This window comes from Balaenoptera physalus, assembly GCF_965194825.1.
Source record: "Balaenoptera physalus genome assembly, chromosome: 10".
Taxonomy (NCBI): Eukaryota; Metazoa; Chordata; class Mammalia; order Artiodactyla; family Balaenopteridae; genus Balaenoptera; species Balaenoptera physalus.
In genome coordinates, this window is record NC_138889.1 from 62726476 (window position 1) to 62746121 (window position 19646).

Genomic DNA, 19646 nt, shown 5'->3' on the forward strand with positions numbered 1-19646 from the left:
TTCTTAGTCTGAGCATTGGGAGAATGAAGTTGCAATGTCCTCTGGAGGGCGTGTTTAAGTTAGAGCCAGAAGGTGAAGGCAACATTTAGAGAGAGGTTGACGACCTGAGGCATTTTACTAACAATTCACCATGAGTTCCAGGGGGCACAGTGGAAGCAATTCAGAAGGTAAAGAAGTGTGGGATATGGGGTTAGAGATGGGAATGTGTAGAGCCTTATATGGATGACCTGGGAGACCTGGGCTTCATAAGCAGAGGTCAAGGGCAAAATGAGATTGGTCCTTATAATCCCCAGGCAGAAAGGGGTGGTGAGGCTGTGAATGTTGTGGTGAGGGAGGGGTGGGAGTTCTATCAAAACGTTCTGGGGCTCCCCCTTGACCCTTGCTGCTGAAGCCTTGTGAACCAGGATTTATAACCAATACCCTAGGTCATCCTAACAATAAGGCCCTTGGGAATATAATGCCACCTTGTTCCTAGGTAAATAACAAGGCCTGTCTGTGCCTCATGATCCTGGGAAGCAGTGGTAGCAGTAAGTACCTAAGCCATCTCTCAATTCTCCTACCTGGCTCTCTAGGCCGGCATTGGTGAATCCACAACAACCAGCAAGATTCTGTCACGAATTGGGCCAAACTCCCACAAGCATCTTTGCTCAAGAATATCACCACCTTATTTCATAAAGCAGCCTCCAGCTGCTCCCCTATTATGAAATATGTTCCTCCAGAATCCTGCTTCCCTGCGTGACTATGAGCAGAGCCCTACTATGGCCTGAATTAAACATGAACAGGAATTAAACCTTTTCTTTGTTTGCTTGTTTGTTTGTAAGAAATATTTTTCTTCTCTGAGTTAAAAAAAAATTCTCCTACATTTTTGGTAATAGTTTTGGAGGTTTATTTTTCATATTTAGGTCTTTAATTTCTTTGCAATTACTTTCACATATGGTGCAATGTAGGAATCCAATTCTGTTTTGGTTTTTTTTCACATAGAGAGCCAGTCATCCCAATACCCTTCATTGACTCATCCTGTAATAGGGAAGAACAATCTGACTCCACATTGGATCTGTTTCTTTTTCTTTAACCTTCCTATTCTATTGCTTTTGCTACAAGTTAAGAATGTTGCCTATGGCCTGAAATATACAGGATAGCCAGTTCTAAAGGCTCTGACCTTTAAAGGTATAGCACTTTCCCCTTCATATAGAGATAAAAAGTTGCCAAACAGAGAATAGCATTTGTCTTTGTTGGAAGTTTACAGGAATATGTGACCTGACCTATGTGGACAGCTGCAAGAACAAGGAATTCTGACCCCAAGAAGTTTGCTACAACCAGCCACACCCCCTCCCCTTTTAGTATAAACGAAGCCTGAATTCAAACTCGGGTAAGATGGTTCTTTGGGACACTAGTCCACCATCCTCTCAGTCTGCTAGCTTTCCAAATAAAATTGCTGTTCCTTGCCCCAAAACCTTGTCTCTTGATTTATTGGCCTGTCGTATGGCAAGCAGTACAAGCTTGGACTCGGTAACAATCCTTTCCTCTGATTTGTGAGGCCCTCCTGCCATATCTGGAGTGCCTGTGCCTGCATGGGTCTTTTTCTTGACTCTTTATTCTCTCTAATGATATTTTGTCTATTATTATGCCATTTTATTATATGGTCTTACTTAGCAATTCTTTGTAGTTTGTCTCAATAGTTGGTAGGCCAAGAGCAGGGTACTCTTCAGGCATGCATGGAGAGTGGGGAATGGTAAGTGAGTTAAGTTCTGTGCCTCTTAGCCAAAACCACCCTTGGTGAGTAGAGCGCCAGGCTCTGGGTCTAGACTTCCTGGCTATCTGCATATCAGAACGTGCCTTTCCATTTCCCCAGGGATAATCAGAGTGAGAAGGAAGGGATAGATTTGGGAGCTATTATTAAACTTAATTGACAGGGCTTGGTAAGTGCTTGGCTTTCTGGGAGGTAGTATAAGAAGAGGGATTTAATCTAAGACAGGTCTTACATTTCTGGCTCAATCAATCAGGGCTGCAGGGTTATCTGTGACAAGCATAAGAAATGAACCTGCTCAACTGTGAAAATGCCAGCAACAAATATGATCCTTTGGGAGAATTTCTTGAGCAAATAATACAACCTGTAGAAATATATAGTGACAGAAAAGCAAGGTGTGATTATAAACGGTTTATTTCTTTCGATTATAACATTCATCACGGGCTTCCCTGGTGACACAGTGGTTAAGAATCCACCTGCCAATGCAGGGGACACGGGTTCGAGCCCTGGTCCGGGATGATCCCACATGCCACAGAGCAACTAAGCCCGTGCACCACAACTACTGAGCTTGCGCACTAGAGCCCGTGAGCCACAACTACTGAGCCAGCATGCTGCAACTACTGAAGCCCGTGCACCTAGAGCCTGTGCTCTGCAACAAGAGAAGCCACCGCAATGAGAAGCCTGCGCACCACAATGAAGAGTAGTCCCTGCTCACCGCAGCTAGAGAAAGCCCGTGAGCAGCAGCGAAGACCCAACACAGCCAAAAATAAATAAAATAAAATAAATAAATTTTTTAAAAAACCGACATTCATCACAATGAAATTGCATTTTTAAGACTGCTGACAGTGCATAAAAACATTGCTTTTTAATCATAGCAAAGTGTCAAGAGACTAGAGACTTATCTCAGGTAGTAAATTTGAAGATGGAGTGCACACTTTTGCAGTCAGATCCAGCAGATCCCTCAGATGTCTTGGGGACATGAGCACTAATATGCGCCACAAAAATAATCCTGTGTCCTACCCTTCCTAATACAGTCATCCCTCAGTATTTGCAGGGAAATTGTCCAGGACTCCCTGCAAATACTGAAATCCAAGGATGCTCAAGTCCCTTATATAAAATGGCATAGTATTTGCATTTAACCTATACACATCCTCCCGTATACATTAAATCATCTCCAGATTCCTCATAATACCCAATACAATGTAAATGCTATGTAAATAGTCATAAATACCATGTAAATTGTCATAAGTACCACGTAAATTCTATGCAAATAATCGCTGGGTGCGTGGTAGATTCAAGTTTTGCTTTTTGGAATTTTCTGAAATTTTTTTCCCAGTATTTTCAAACCGTGGTTGGCTGAATCTGTGGATGTGAAGCTCCAACTGTACTGCTGATGCTGGCAAGCCAGTCAGCCCCCTGCCGCTTTGCCTCCCTCCCACACCCCTCTTCACAAACCCCACGCAGAACCAGGCATCATGCAGGGGAGGGTTACAGCTCAGCAGGGAGGCGCAGCAGGACGAGGAGGCCAGGCAGCAGCAGAAGGAATACAGGGCTTTCTCTCATTCCTGCAGATGGGAGGAAGAGAAGGAAAGGTTTCTGTATGGGGCTGCTCAAGGTGTGGGCCTCCCAAACTTTCTGAGCTTTACACCATGATCACAAAACCAAGAGGGTGGGCTCTAGGGGCTCCATACACTTGGCAAGCAATGAGACACTCCTCTTGCCTTTCAGGGATTCCTGAAGTACTCAGGAACACCAGACAAAGAGTGGAATATAAGGACACATCCTTTTGGTTCTCTGAACTTAAGGTCACCCCAAGTGGACTGAGCTCTCAGGTCTGATGGGCCCTTCAGCCTCTCCCACAGCCTTGTGCTCTAAGATACAGGTACCTGGGTAAGGGAGGTTTTTCCTGCCTGCGGCCTGCAGCTCCATGGCCATTGTGGGACCCCTTCTATGTTAGTCTTCGTCCACTCAAGAAGATGTTTCCTGGTCTGGACTCCACAGAAGTTCATCTTTTGCACCAACATACATATTCCTCTCTCTACTAACCAGTGTTAACTGTAGTCTGACTCTTGGTGGGATTTGGCTTCCTCTCCTGGGGTTCTCAGCCTGCTTGAATGAACATTAAACCCAAATCCAGCTTTCCTCTTCTGGATTGTTTACCTGGCTATCAAGTTTTCATTAGGCTTGATCCAAATTCAAAATTGCTCCATGTAAAAGCTTGGAGTCCCCCAGTAATCACTCTCTGTGGTCCCATTTCTACCCCCAAACATTTCTCTTGTTTCCAGGACCCTTTTAGAGCATAAAGACTAATTTGGTTGAAACTTGTTGGATACCCTGTCCCTGTGCAGCTCAGTTCCACTTCTGGCTGGATCCTGGCATCTCAACAAAACTTAACTTACTTCAGCAGCATGTACTGGGGCCCTGATTCAAGCCAGGAATTAAGGACAAGCTCTGGATGCAAATGGAGCAGGGAGACAAAGTCTCTGGCATTAAAAAGATCACCAGACTGTAAAAAATGGTTATCATAGAGATGGTGAGTCGTGGCTGACATGCGTACAAGGTTCTCCATGGGAAAAAAGACGGTACTTGTTAAGCAGTATCTATGTGCCAGGCAATAAGCTATAAACTTCTCTCTTTTAATTCTCACAGAAACACTACTATTTATTATTTTGTCCTCATTTTGCAAATGAAGCAATTGAGACACAGATTGCTAAGGTAACTTGGCCAAAGTCACAAAGCCAGTGGTGGTTGAGCCTGAATTACCACTGAGGTCGTCTGACCTCAGACCTGTGGTATGGATCATAAATTTTGCCTGAAAGTATCAAGGAAGACTCAACATTGGAAGTGATATTTGAGCGAGGTCTTAAAAGACAGTTACTAAATTGATACTGTCTTAGACTGGATGAAATATGACATGAAATCAAAAAGACTTCAGGCCAGAAGGAGCAATGGGTGTAAATGCACAGAAACCTGAGAGCCAGGACACCTTGGGAAAGGTTGGGTAAAGTGGAGGCTGCTCCTGGTGGCATTTCTCACCCATCTTGGGGCTGGAGAGATAACAGTCTTTCTCTATGCTCTCCATGGCTATTTCCAGCCATTCCTGGTATGTCTTCACAGAGGTTTGTGTCCTCTGGTCGTCCCATCTCTAACCTTCATCAAGCCAGGCATCATCCCAGTGTGTGTAGTCTCCTACATGGCCCTACTCATGCAAAACCTTTCAGATCTTTGATCTCCTTAGCTCCAACACTATTCACCTACTCTTCGTTCTAGCCAACTGCTTTGATGAGAATGTCTTCTAACCTACTCAGGAACTGCAAACTATCCACACTGGAAATCTCAAGGTTCATTATCCTCATCCTCTTTGTTTTGTTTTTTTTTTTAATCAATTTATTTATTTTATTTATTTATTTTTGGCTACGTCGGGTCTTTGTTGCTGCGTGCGGGCTTTCTCTAGCGGCGGTGAGCGGGGGCTACTCTTCGTTTCAGTGCGTGGGCTTCTCATTGTGGTGGCTTCTCTTGTTGTGGAGCACGGGCTCTAGGCGCGTCGGCTTCAGTAGTTCTGGCACACGGACTCAGTAGTTGTGGCGTCCAGGCTTGGTAGTTGTGGCTTGCTAGCTCGGTAGTTGTGGCTCGCGGGCTCTAGAGTGCAGGCTCAGTAGTTACGGTGCACAGGCTTAGTTGCTCCGCGGCATGTGGGATCTTCCCAGACTAGTGACCGAACCCGTGTCCGCTGCATTGGCAGGAGAATTCTTAACCACTGCCGTACCAGGGAAGCCCCTCATCCTCTTTTTTGACCACACTCCTCAGTCTGTCCAGCTCTCACTCTCTTTCTCCTGGAACACCTCCTAGAAACACCAATTCCCTGGCCTCCTTTGATCACCACCACAGCCACTGCCTCAGTTCAGGTACCTGCATATTTGCCTGGATTACTGCAGTGGCCACACCATTCTGCCTAGAACCAGCTTTCCCAACTCCCCTGACTCTTCATTGCCACGCATTCTGGTACATTCCATGAGTCGTGTTTCCTGGTGCCCAGCAGATCTTTTTGATCTTTTGGCACAGCAGGGAGATTGGGAGCTTAGCTAGACAAGGAATTGCCATGGGTCTCTAGGCCTGAGCTTTGATTTCTATTCTGGAACGCTAGCTGTCTGCTCAGGGACCAAATGCTTCTCAGTTGACTGGAAGCCTCCATGTTGTCTGCTCTGGGTAGCTTCTGGTAAAACAGCACTCCCTTCCTGATGGCCCCACTGCTCCCATCTCAAGCACAGACCCTGACTCACCTGAAGAGACTTCATAGAAGTAGTCCACACTCCTATTACTTTTCAAGCTATTATAGAAGCAGTTGAAATTGCTCTTATCATTTTTGGGATTCTCAAGTGTAATTTCAAAGTATTTTTCCTTTTCAGTGACGTTGACTTTCTGATATACTTCATACCCTGGAATCATTACTTCCACTATATGTGGATAGTAAGAATATTCTTTAATAGGAACACCCAAGCAAGTGGTGATTTTAAACACATTCCACTGCCATTTTTTCAAAATAAAAGGACTTGTACCTCTTCTCTTAGACAAAGTTGAATCGATAAATCCCCCCAAACGAACATTTCCAGTCCCATTGTAATGAAACCTGGGGATAGAGCGTTTATATACAGTATAACAATCTCCTTGATTAAGAAGTTGAAGAGCTCTTGTCAAATAATAATTCAAGGCTTTGAACTGAAAATTGTCTGAATTGCTGCGGAATTCTCTTATGGCTCTATTAAATTTTACAATGTCCCCACTAGAAGAGGCTACTAGAGCTGTTGCATGAAAATCATTGAGTTTCTTTGAAACATTATTTGTGTTCTTTATGTAGTTCCATGTCTCTGATGCCCATTTCCATTCGACTGAAAATTCTTTATTTGCCTCCAGTTCTTCTTTTTTTTTTTTTTTAAATTTGCAATCTTTTTTTTTAAAAAATAAATTTATTTATTTATTTATTTATTTATTTTTGGCTGTGTTGGGTCTTCGTTTATGTGCGAGGGCTTTCTTTAGTTGCGGCGAGCGGGGGCCACTCTTCATCCCCGTGCGCGGGCCTCTCACTATCGCGGCCTCTCTTGTTGCGGAGCACAGGCTCCAGACGCGCAGGCTCAGTAGTTGTGGCTCACGGGCCCAGTTGCTCCGTGGCATGTGGGATCTTCCCAGACCAGGGCTCGAACCCGTGTCCCCTGCATTGGCAGGCAGATTCTCAACCACTGCGCCACCAGGGAAGCCCTCCAGTTCTTCTTTTAACAGCTGGGGTGCCATTTCCTCCATTTCTTCAGTACAGCCGATATATTGATCATCAAAAGCATCGTCAGCCATGTCTAGGTCAACCTGGTCAGACACCTATAAGGAAGGAGCAGTGTCCTTGAGAACAGAAGGGGAGCAGAATATGCCACCCCCAAATGTGCCACTTTGGCATGCGGATTATTCTGAGGTGAAGGCAATCAAGAACCGGCAGACTCAGGAAAAACTTTTACCTCTCCCTTAACTGCCTAAAAGAATTTAGATAGGGAGACTGTACCAGAGAAGGAACTATTACCAGAGATAACATTTTTTATCTGAAAGACTACTTCTACATTGCAGGGCAAATATTTGATTACCAAATATCTGCTCTTCTAATCTTCCTGTGAATTACTCTCCTCCCCTTTGAAGCTCCAGGTCCCTATCCCATTTCTTAGCTCAGGATGGTATATAAGCCCCAACTGTGTGATTTGCCTTTGAGTCTCATGTCTTTGTCGACTCCTGTACATACATAATTAAATGTGTTTTTCTCCTGTTAATCTGTCTTATGCCAGTTTAATTCTTAGACCAGCCAGAGAACCTAGAAGGGGAGAGAGAAAAGTTTTCTGCCCCATGCCCTCATCATATTGACTGAGGAACTGGCATGTACTTGGCACACCATAGAACCGTTTACGTACTCCTTGCTCAGCACGATGTACCTGTCACGTGACATGGTCACATATCTCATGAATGACACATGCATGTGTGCATGACGGCTGCATACTAATTATACTCTGAAATAATTAAGCTTTGTAGCTTTTATTTAGCTTCTTGATTTTTATCTTTAAAATTCTTGAGATTTGCAATTTCTAACAGGCCCAGTTTACAGAGCCCACCCTTGGAGGCCTCTTGCCTCCATATGCTGTGAGAGGAGAGTAGGAATCAGCAGAGGTGAGGATTCACGGGCAGGAAATGTTACCTGTACTTTTAGACACCAAGTTAGGATCAAAAAGTGAGCCACTGCACTGAGAACAGATGCCATCCTCAAGGTCAGTTGGGGCTGGAAAGGAACATAAGCCTGTGAAAGTAAAGTGTGAAAATGTAGCTTCATTGTAAGTATGTCAGTGCATCCCTTCAGTGCTAACAAAGCCTAACTTCAAATCTATGATGTAATATTCCAGACTCCTATATCTCCCCTCCATCCTAGAAAACTAAACTTGATGTCCTAGAAACCACTGCCTGAATCTTACACACAGGGATTGGGTGAACCTGGCTTTGGAGCTGCCTGAGAGAGGGCCCCTGATGAAAAAAGTGACCCTCCCAAATAGACAGCTTTCTTCGTGCACACTACCAGTTAGAGAAAATGATAAGATCTCACAGGCCCTCAAAAGCCTCATCATGTTTTCTCCCCTTAGATGAATACTGTGACTCCTTTCAAAAGTACGGTATCAAATGTTTTTAAAAGTAGTTATTGAAATTCGCTAGCCCAGGCCTCAAATTAATTTAGGGCCCCCAATATTTCTCAGAGTTATGAGTTTCACCATGACCAGCTTGCCTCATTACTTATTATATCTACAGCAAAGGCATTATTTTTCACTCTCTTCTTCTGGTTATAAAAAAGACACATTGGGATTCCCTGGTGGCACAGTGGTTAAGAATCCTCCTGCCAATGCAAGGGACACGGGTTCGAGCCCTGGTCCGGCAAGATCCCATATGCTGGGGAGCAACTAAGCCTGTGCGCCACAACTACTGAGCCTGCGCTCTAGAGCCTGCGAGCCACAACTACTGAAGCCCATGTGCCTAGAGCCCGTGCTTCGCAACAAGAGAAGCCACCGCAACGAGAAGCCCGCGCACCGCAACGAAGAGTAGCCCCTGCTTGCCTCAACTAGAGAAAGCCTGCGTGCAGCAACGGAGACCCAATGCAGCCTAAACAAATAAACAAACAAATAAATAAATAACTTTTTTTAAAAAAGACACATTTAACAAGACTAGTCAAGCAGTTAAGATGAGTTAGTCATCAGTCCTTTCTTCATGCAGTGGAAGGGGAGCAGAATATGCCACCCCATAATGTGCCACTTAGGCATAATAATTATTTTGAATGAACGTTACTTAAGAAATAGCCAGTGAAGAAAAACACTCTGACCTCCTTTGTCCCCCTGAAAGCAATAAAAGGTACCCTTCCTAAACCAGGAAGAAGAGAGACATCCTTATCACCAGAGATAGGGAATTTATGGCCAAGAAAGCTGTATCAACAAACCTTATTACTCCTTTACTAATTAACTACCCCAAGCCCAAACTTCTTTGTCTTGTCAATTCTTCACAAATTTACTGTTTCTTTGTCTAAAATGTATAAAAGCATCCTGCTTTGGTTACTTCTTTGAGTCTCATATTTTTATGGGCTCCCTTACATACAAAATTTAATTTGTTTTTTCTCTTGTTAATCTGTCTTATCAATTTAATTATTAGGCAGCCCAAGAACCTAGAAGAGAAGAAGTGAAAAGTTTTCCTCCCCCACCCAGCTCTTAGTAAATGATAAGATCTAATTGTGAGTATGTTTTGTTTCTTTCCATAGTAATGTGACCTGGCCTTGGCAGAACATGGAGCAACCCAGAACTCAAGAAAGACAGGGGTAGCCGGGGATACTACTGTAGTTGTCCTACCTCCTCTCCACTGGGTAGGACTGCCACAGGGAACTCTGTTTCTGAGCTGGTTTTGATTCCAAAGGCTTTATTGTTTCAAGTAGGGATCCAAAACTGAGCCTTTCCATTTTCTCCCCATAGAAAAATACCATTACCCTTTCAAAGATGTGTTATTAGTCTTCTTGACAAACAGTTCTCAGCATTTGTTAATATATGGCTTTGATTTTATGTCAACACAACAGAAAATGTTTCAATGTTGTAATCTCTTGCTCAGACCCAAACTGCCTGTGATTAACTGCACCTAAATAAAATCCATTATTTCTTTTTTAAGGACACAAACCACATACCTAGCAAGGTGAGACAAAGATCTCAGGAGAGAGAGCCACCCAGCTTCTTCTTGGTGAGCCTATACCTTATTCCTTCCTGCATATCCCTCTTAGCAAATAATAAATTTTAACTCTCACCGTTTGTCTGTGATCTTATTTTCCACAACAATCGAGTATATTCTTGGCTGGATCTGGAAGAACACAGAGCCTGTGATTCGTGGAGGGAGTCTGCAATGTAAGGACCAAGCACACACACCAACTCTTTTGCTGCCTGAGTTTCAGTTCCTCCCACCTTCTTTGGACTATTTCTTCACCCTCATTTTGGAGAGCTTTGCCATTTCTCATAGAGATTGTACACTGAGTCTCCCCACATTTTATCTTTCCTATATAACCTCATAAAAACATTGGGAGGAGTCTGCAACCAAAAGAAGAACAAATAATAGCATTTTGCTCACCATGCAATTCTACAGAGATTAATTTACCACAGTAACTGACAAACTGTGCTTCAGACAGAGGAGATTAAGGCAATGTTATAGGATGAAGCAATCTGTGCTTTGGAGGAAATGAAAGAAGATAACAGGATGCTCTGTACTTAGAACAAGCAGGCCCCTTAGATAATTAGATGTATCTCAGGAAGAATTTTAATGAACCCAGCTTCTTGCATCTTTCCATATACAGAAAAGCACTATAATTATTAACTTGAGATATCTGTTCCTTGTGACTAGCAGTAATCTTTTACCAAGATGTATACTTGACTGCATGTATTCCCCAGCCAAAAATCATATATAAGCTAGCCTCCCCCATCCCTTTGGAGCAGTTTCTCAGTGCTACTGAGAGGCTGTCTCCTGGGCTATAGTCCTCAGTAAGACCCTGAATAAAACTAAACTCACAACTCTTACATTGTGCATTTTTCTTTCAGGTGACAAGTCTTAACTCTGCTCAATGTATGTAAGGCAATTGTGGTCCCTGGTCTTTAAAATTTGTTTAAGATAATGGAATTGGTATAAAACATGAAACTGGTGATTCAAAATTAGAATTTGCCCTGTGGTTTCGTTATCATTGTAAAATAAGAAACATATTTGTTCTTCCCTTCTTCTTCCCAACCTTCCCACCCCCAGAGTTCCTAAAACCCATGGAATTTCCTGAGTGATAGGAGTGTCTTTGTTACTCATAACAAGCCTCTTTCAATCACAACTAAGTTTAAGCTAATGAGGTGACTAAGGATGAGGTCCCTCATGATGTGGCTGGTCACCAGAAAGAGTAATTGATTAGAGGGTTGGAACTTTCAGCCCTGTTCCTTGACCTCCAGAGAGGATAGGATAGGGGTGGGGGGTAGAGATTGGGTTTAAAAACTCTGAACAAAGAGATTTGGAGAGCTTCCAGGTTGGTGACTGCATCTATGTCCTGGGAAGATGATGTACCCCAACTCCACAGGACAGAAATTCCTAGACTTGGGACCCTCTGGACCTTATCACCCAATGTATCTCTTCATCTGGCTGTGTAACCAAGCAGGACCCTATGGGGCCTTCCCGGGACAGCCCTTTCCCCCATATCCTCTGCTTTAGCTCCTCTCTGAAGTATCCAGATAACAGTATTTGATGCACATTTCCTGAGTTGTTTTACAGATGTGAAAAAAACCCTCCAAATGGAAGATATTAACTACTTGATAACAATGAACACAAAAGCCCAGGCCTCCTGGAGCCTAAGGACTGATAATGTTAACCCCTGTGACACCACCCTGTTACCTCACCACCAGCCAATCAGAGAATTGTGCATGAGCTGATCACATACCCTGAGAACCCACTCCCTTGCCTGGCTTTTAAAAATGCTTTGCTGCTGGAACTTCCCTGGTGGCGCAGTGGTTAAGAATCCGCCTGCCAATGCAGGGGACATGGGTTTGAGCCCTGGTCCGGGAAGATTCCACATGCCATGGAGCAACTAAGCCTGTGCACCACAACTACTGAGCCTGCACTCTATAGAGCCCGTAAGCCGCATGTACTGAGCCCGCGAGCCACAACTACTGAAGCCTGCGCGCCTAGTGCCCGTGCTCCACAACAACAGCAGCCACTGCAATGAGAAGCCCGCACACTGCAATGAAGAGTAGCCCCCGCTCTCTGCAACTAGAGAAAGCCCGTGCGCAGCAACGAAGACCCAAGACAGCCAAAAATTAATTAATTAATTAATTTTAAAAAATGCTTTGCTGAAACCCTTTGGAGAGCTTGGGGTTTTTTAGGGCTTGAGCCACCCTTCCCACCCGTCTCCTTGTGTGGCCCTGCAATCAACCTTTCTCTGCTCCAAATTCTGACGTTTCCATTTGTTTGGCCTCACTGTGCATGGGGCACAAGAACTTGCCCTTACAGCTGTTCGTTTGTATCTTTTAAAATAAACTGATAAACCCAAAGTGCTTTTCCTGAGTTCTGTGAGCTGCTTTAGAAAATTATTGAAACTAAGGAGGAGGTGGAAACCCCCGATGTGTAGCCAGTCAGTCTGGCCTGGGACTTCTTTTGACTGGCAACTGAAGTGGGAGGCAGTCCTGTGGGACTGAGCCTTTTAACTTGTGAGATCTGATGCTATCTCCAGGTAGATAGTGTCAGAATTGAGCTGAATTGCTGGACGCTCCATAGGTGTTGGAGGATTTGAGTGTCACAGAGTTCCTGGGACCATGATTCCTGAAAAATCAGAAAATCTGAAATACTCCATCTTAGCAACTTAGCAAAGGGAGTAATGGTATATGTGGGAAAATAAGACTTACGTAGGGGAGGAAAATTAATTTTCCCTCTATCCTTTTAGATTCTTTGGCTGAGAACCACCCCTGTAATGAAAGACAGATTAACTAGAAAACAAAACACAGAAGTTTAATAACATGTATACCTTCTGTATACATGAGAGATACCCAGGAAAACTACCCCCCTCCCCCGAAATGTCCCAAGCCACAACCTTAAATACCATTTTTAGCTAAAGACAAAAGAAAAATGTTAGGGAAAGGGGGTGCCCAGTTATGGGAGGTTACCAGGAAAAGCACAGTAAGCAAGGGTAAGGTTGTTATGCAGATTTAAGCCGACGTCGTCTCCACTGATAAGAGTTTCTTATGATTGAGAGTCATCCTTGTCTTCCTGGTACAGAGAGGGAGACACTTGCAAATGGAAATTTCCTTTATAAATTAATTGTCCCTGACAAAACGACAACTTCTACTCTGTTTTCAGAGCTTCTCCTGTGCCGGCTGTTTCTCAAAAATAATCAGCTCAAAATAATCCTTATGCCAAAGAGGGATATTTTGGGAAAGCATAGTCTGTTACCCTTCATTTACAAAAGAAAGACCAAATCATTGACTGCCACCCACGTAAGTACCTAAGAAAGGTAAAAAAACCACATTAAGGACCTCAATAAAAAGAACTCAAACTGAAGCCTTTTATGATATCCTTTTATTTTTGATTTATTGGAGTATAGTTGACTTACAATGTTGTGTTAGTTTCTGCTGTACAGCAAAGTGAATCAGTTATACATATACATATATCCACTCTTTTTTAGATTCTTTTCCCATATAGATCATTACAGAGTATTGAGTAAATTTCCCTGTGCTATACAGTAGGTCCTATTAGTTATCTACTTTATATACAGTAATGTGTATATGTCAATCCCAATCTCCCAATTTATCCCTCCCTTCCCCTCCCCACCGGCCCTCCCCCCCGTAACCGTAAGTTTGTTTTCTACATCTGTGATACTATTTCTGTTTTGTAAGTTCATTTGTATGATTTTTTTAGATTCCACATATAAGCAATATATGGTATTTGTCTCTGTCTGACTTACTTCACTTAGTATGATAATCTCTAGGTCCATACATATTGCTGCAAATGACATTATTTCGTTTTTAAGGCTGAGTGGAATATTACAGTAATATTGTATATATGTTATATGTTATATGTTAATATTGTATATATGTTATATGTGTATATAAATACGACGTCTTCTTTATCCATTCATCTGTTGATGGACATTTAGGTTGCTTCCATGTCTTGGCTGTTGTAAATAATGCTGCTATGAACATTGGGGTGCATGTATCTTTTTGGATTATGGTTTTCTCCAGATATATGCCCAGGAGAAGCCACCACAATGAGAAGCCCGTGCACCTCATCAAAGAGCAGCCCCCGCTCACCGCAAATAGAGAAAGCCTGCGGGCAGCAATGAGATCCAATGCAGCCAAAAATAAATAAATAAAATAAATAAAATTTTAAAAAACATAATAGATTTAGAATATTTATCAGTGTTGTCATCTTTTGACCTGATCAGCTTGTACCTAAAGAAAGTCCACTATCTTTTGCTCTCTTTTGAAGATATAAACCACATATCTAGTTAGGAAAAAAGTAACGTTGATGGAGTCTACACCTTGATGAAACCCATGCCTTGCACAGGTTAGCTTAGGATAGGAAAGAATTATTAAAGTTCATAATAAAATAATTGTCATAATTTTTGTTTAAGCAAATTAGCTTCAGAGTAGTCTTTTTGTGTGTGTGTACAACTACACGAAATACTTATATCAATGTGGTATTGAGGATGGGTTGTCCAAAAGGAATAAAACATGTTTTGCATGTAGTAAGGAATATTCAGAAACAATAGAATTTTGTTTGCCTCTTTTTTTTTTTTTTTTTGGCCATACCACATGGCATGTGGGACTTTCCCTGCCAGGGATCTAACACGTGCCCCCTGCAGTGAAAGGGCAGAGTCTTAACAACTGGACCACCAGGGAAGTCCCTGTTTGCCTCTTAAAAGTAAGACATTTTAAACTAGAAACTTATCAAAAAGGAGATATTCTTTCCTTAGAGTAAGCCTAGAAGGTAAAAGGCCAAAGGAGGGAGAAATTGTTTAAAGAATCCTAGTCTGTTTTTATATATAGGGGATATTTTATATGCATATTTGGAGCTTATCATGGGTCAGACACTGTTGTAAATACTTTACAGGGGACTTCCCTGGCAGTCCAGTGGTTGACTCCATGCTTCCACTGCAGGGGCCAAGGGTTCGATCCCTGGTGGAGGAATTAAGATCCCGCATGCCGTGTGGCACGGCCAAAAGCAAAAAACCAAAAAACCCAGGGCTTCCTTGGTGGCACAGTGGTTAAGGGTCTGCCTGCGATGCAGGGGGCACGGGTTTGATCCCTGGTCCGTGAAGATCCCACATGCCGCGGAGCAGCTAAGCCCGTGCGCCACAACTACTGAGCCTGCGCTCTAGAGTTCACGAACGACAACTACTGAAGCCCACATGTCACAACTACTGAAGCCCACGCACCTAGAGCCTGTGCTCCACAACAAGAGAAGCCACCGCAATGAGAAGGCCATGCGCCACAACAAAGAGTAGCCCCCAATCGCCACAACCAGAGAAAAGCCTGCACGCAGCAACCAAGACCCAATGCAGCCAAAAATAAATAAATAAATAAATTTATAAAAACAAAAACAAACAAAAAAACCCCCCCATAACTTTACAAACATTAAATCCACAATCCTCATAACAATCCTATGGGATAGGCGTTATTATTATCTCCATTTTAGAGATGAAGAAACTGAGATACAGAGTTTAAGTTAATTTCCCCGAAGTCACACAGCTGACAAATGGTAGCTTTGCGATTTGAACCCATGCAGTCTGGCACCTCAGTCCACATACTCATCCCCTGCCTATACCATGCCATCCCTCCTAGAAAGATACATAATTGTAAGCAACTCTGTTCAACTCAATTTGACAAATGAACAGTATTTTCCTTTCAAAAAGAATTAGGAGTGTCATGATTTATACAAATGTATTATAAAGTTATTTAATTTCAAATGGTGTTCAGGGATTTCAGAGTTTCAAAAACAATTGTCTGTTTGGATAAGCATTTTCCAAAGAAACATGTTTGAGTTGCAACTATAAACCTTGACTATTTGGGATAGTCCCTGTTCTGGAACAAACAAACAAGGAGAGTTTGAACCAACCATCTTTTTTTTCTTCATTGTTTTTCTAAAACATTTACTCTTGAAAAGTGTAATGAGCACTTCTGTTTCTGGTAATACAGCAGACTACAACCTGGATCAACTCATTCACTGACAACCGCTATCAATCCTGGGTAATATATGTTTAAAGAAACCAAAAAGACACCTTCATTCCAAGCACTGGGAATCTGGCAAGAAAGAAAGGAATTCTCAGTCTAGGGAACCCAGATAGGTATGTGGAGCGCTGGAACTAGCTTTCACTCTGAAGGCATTTGCTGGACCAGGTGAATGGGAGCCTCTGTTTTCACACTTTATGGTACGTAGGGGTAAAGGAGATGTGAGGCCCCCCTCTAGCGAGCACTATGACAGGAGATCCTCCCTGCAGATAGCTGGGACTGCACCCTCAGTGTAAAGGGTGAAGTAGAAATACCCTGTCACATACCTCTCCCATCCAACTACAAGAAAAATCAGCCGACTGTGGTGCTGAGTGAAGATGAGGGAAAATCGAAACTTTGGGCTGTGGGAGGGAGAGGAAATTGCCACCAAGAATTTGGAAGCATTAAAAAAAAAAGAAGAAGAAGAAGAAGAAGATGATGAAGGACTTGGAAAGCAAAAGCTATATCTTTATGCTATTTGAATGACCAGAAAAACTCGAACCTGAGAATTTCATTTACAGTGATTCAGCCTGGTCTTTCCCTGAGGCAGAAGTAACTTCAGTTCCTCTCTGAATAGAAGAGGCAGTCTGTTTCTGTTTTGTAAGTAAGTTCATTTGTATTCTTTTTTAAATTTCACATATAAGGGATATCATGATATTTGTCTTTGTCTGATTTACTTCACTTAGTATAATAATCAACTATACTTCAATTTAAAAAAAAGAGGTAGGTTGCTTGGGAAGCAGACTGTGATGAAAACTAGTGTGCAGGAAACTTATTAGAGAGCGCTCTCGGGTTCAGCCACCTGTGGAAGGGAAAGGAAGATGGAGGAACTGAGCAGAGGAAAAAGTTGGGCTATGATGTTTCTATGGTGGCCTCAGAATACACCCTGGGTAGATGCGATGAGAAAAACAACTTTTTTTTTCAGCCCGCCGCGCAGCATGCGGGATCTTAGGTCCCCGACCAGGGATGGAACTCGAACGCCCTGCAATGGAAGCGCGGAGTCTTAACCACTGGACCACCAGGGAAGTCCCGAGAAAAACAAATTTTGAGGAAAGCAATTTTGTTTTTCTCAATTGCTGCCTAGGCATTTTACAGTATGATACTCACACTCAGAAGATGGACATTTAGATAAGGACTTGAATTTTGGATGCTCTCCCTAAGTTCCCGTTGTGCCAGCACCTTTTAAAATAATCAGAGTTAAGCTCAGGAAAGGTTAGTTACCTCCACCCCAACCACCTTACAAGTGTGTTTGCTACCCAGCTCTCTATCTCCGGCTCCCTCATGACCTAGGACGGAGGACTGCCTCCCCACCCTCCCCATAGCTGGGTTGGCAGTGGGGTGAAGGTGGGGAGCACTTCTGGGATCCTAAGTGATAATAAATCTTTTGACTGACTCTACTTTCTTTGTGTGAGTGTATTGAAACTTTGCCTTCAATCAAAACAAACCTCCGTGGGTTTAACTTCTCCAGAGTGGAAGGTGGGATGCTGAGGGAGCCACCTGTCACCCATGTGTGGATGGCTTGTGCCTCCTTATTGAGCAGGTCATAATCTGCATTTTCTTAATTCAATACACCAGTTTGGGCTTCTCAACACAATTGGCGACAAGGAGGACAGGATGGTGGGCACAGTTTGCACCCCCATTCAATGCCTTGGAGCTGTGAATGGCATACTAACTTTCTCTCCCAGACTACTCAGTCTCTCTGGGAAGGAACCAATGCTTGCTGGGAGTCTGTGGCTGCTAAGTATTGTTGCTGCCCGGTGTTGCTGGAAATCCCCACCCTAAATCCCCTTTGTTGGTGCTGTGAAAGGTCAGACTCCCCTGCAGAGACCCAGTAGCAGTCCCCAGTCTGAGGTGGGTGTGTTTCCTATTATTCTCTAAAGGAGACCACTCCCCCAAACCCCACCCCACCCCACCCCCATCGGTGTCGGTGCTGGAGGTGATGGGCTACAATCATGCAAAAATCCAGATGTTTTGCCAAGGTGAGCTAACCGGGATGGAAGGGCTCTGCCTTTTTCCTCCAGGCAGGAACCAGGGCGAGGGCTCAGGTCCTAGTGTTACTGACCTGAGCTCTTGGACTCTTTAAATAAATAGAAATTGATAAGCGGCCACATGCGAATTTCAGGCAAGGTTTTATTGGGGGTTAAGCTGCAGCACAGGGAGGCGGCAACAAGAAGGTGTTCTTGCTTGTTTTTTCGGAGAGCCAGCTGGTCCCTTAAACGGGGTGAGGGTAGGGGTGGGAAGATGGGTTGGAGGTGTGGTCTGGGCGGGCTCTTCAGCCCTCTCAGGGTGCCGGGTGCAAGGATCCGCCCTTGAACGTGTGCAAGGGTCATGCGCAGTCCTTCGCCTCTACACCCGTCACCTCAAACATGGTGGATAAGCTCATTATTGCAGCCCCAGGAAGGTAGGAGAGTCAAAATTGCCCCGGTTGCGCATGCTCGAGGTTGAACTGCGCATGCGTGCAGTTGTTTCAATCACTTGTAGCTGTGGCCTTTTTGTGTTCTTTTGCTTAAGGAGACGTTTGTCCAGGTGCAAGCACTCTGGCAGAGGATCCCAGGTGCCAGACTATTTCACTAGGAGCCAAGGAGAGTTCCTCTAGATTAGTGCTGGTAGGGGAGTCTGGCTGCTGGGTCAACTGTGTCCGTGGGCGGGACTGGGGTGTTGAGCTTGGGGAGCCAGCTGTAACCCGAGTCAGAGGCAGCTCTACCAGGGGCAACATGGCACCCCAGGATGGGGGGATGGTGCCTGTTGGAAGTCAGCCATAGAGGGGCCGCCCCAAAAATGCCGCCAGGTACAGATACTAGCAGGGGGATTCAAGCCCTCTATCTTTTTTTTTTTTTTTTTTTTTTGCTGCAGCCCTGCGGCATGTGGGATCTTAGTTCCTCCACCAGGGATGGAATCTGCGCCCCCTGCATTTAAAGCGCGGAGGAATTCCCAAGCTCTCTATCTTAAGTGGAACCAATGGCACATATTTGTAAAGGCCACCAGCTCTGCCCAACTGATCACTGACATCCGGACCTCCAGCCACTGGCCATTACAGTGCCCTAATTTCAATCCTAATTGGCTGCTAGGCTTATGCAATTCTGATTCATCTCTGGCAATACAGGGTCAAACATTAAATTGTTGGGCGCATGTAACTAAATTTTCTCTAAACGAAGGCTACACATGTGCTTCCAACCTTTACTATTTATGGATGGAAGTCACCTACATCTTGGAGGAGATCACAACCCAATCATTTGCAAGGTGTTACCCTGTGGGCCCAACCCCGAATGCTGCCTCTGGAACCTTCCATGATAGAAGAGATGACACCAAGGAAGACACAGCACTGATGGTGGTGAGTACTGCCTGGGACTTGATTGCTAAACTGAACATTTGTTTATCTAAATTCCCTGCTGATGACACTTTTGAGTGGCATTTTGCAGAGTGAACTATGTGTTTACCCCAGAGCCCCTCCCCAGCTGTGGATGCTGTCACCACCACAGCATCCACCCCCGCCCCTAGGACAATAGCCACAGGGTCACCTCCCTGTACCACGCAAAGGGATCCTTCCCCAGGGTCATCACTCAGGGCTCCACAATCCT

The 19646-nt window shown here is 43.9% G+C and overlaps 1 protein-coding gene and 1 long non-coding RNA gene across 2 annotated transcripts in view; one reads left to right on the forward strand and one right to left on the reverse strand.

Annotated features, from left to right (window-relative positions):
* Positions 1 to 17932, forward strand: part of LOC309637236 — a 49580-nt gene extending 31648 nt beyond the window's left edge. The window contains exon 3 of the long non-coding RNA XR_014250452.1: positions 9962 to 17932. This is a non-coding gene — a long non-coding RNA (uncharacterized lncRNA). The remainder of the gene's footprint in view (positions 1 to 9961) is intronic.
* Positions 5106 to 8965, reverse strand: LOC309636433 (T-cell ecto-ADP-ribosyltransferase 2-like). The gene is made up of 3 exons (XM_082409591.1): positions 7971 to 8965; positions 6740 to 7114; positions 5106 to 6667 (listed from the first exon to the last, which is right to left on the reverse strand). The coding sequence occupies exons 1-3, from the start codon at positions 8100 to 8102 to the stop codon at positions 5918 to 5920; spliced, it is 1257 nt and encodes a 418-aa protein (XP_082265717.1). The 5' UTR covers positions 8103 to 8965; the 3' UTR covers positions 5106 to 5917.
* Positions 17933 to 19646: the final 1714 nt, after the last annotated feature.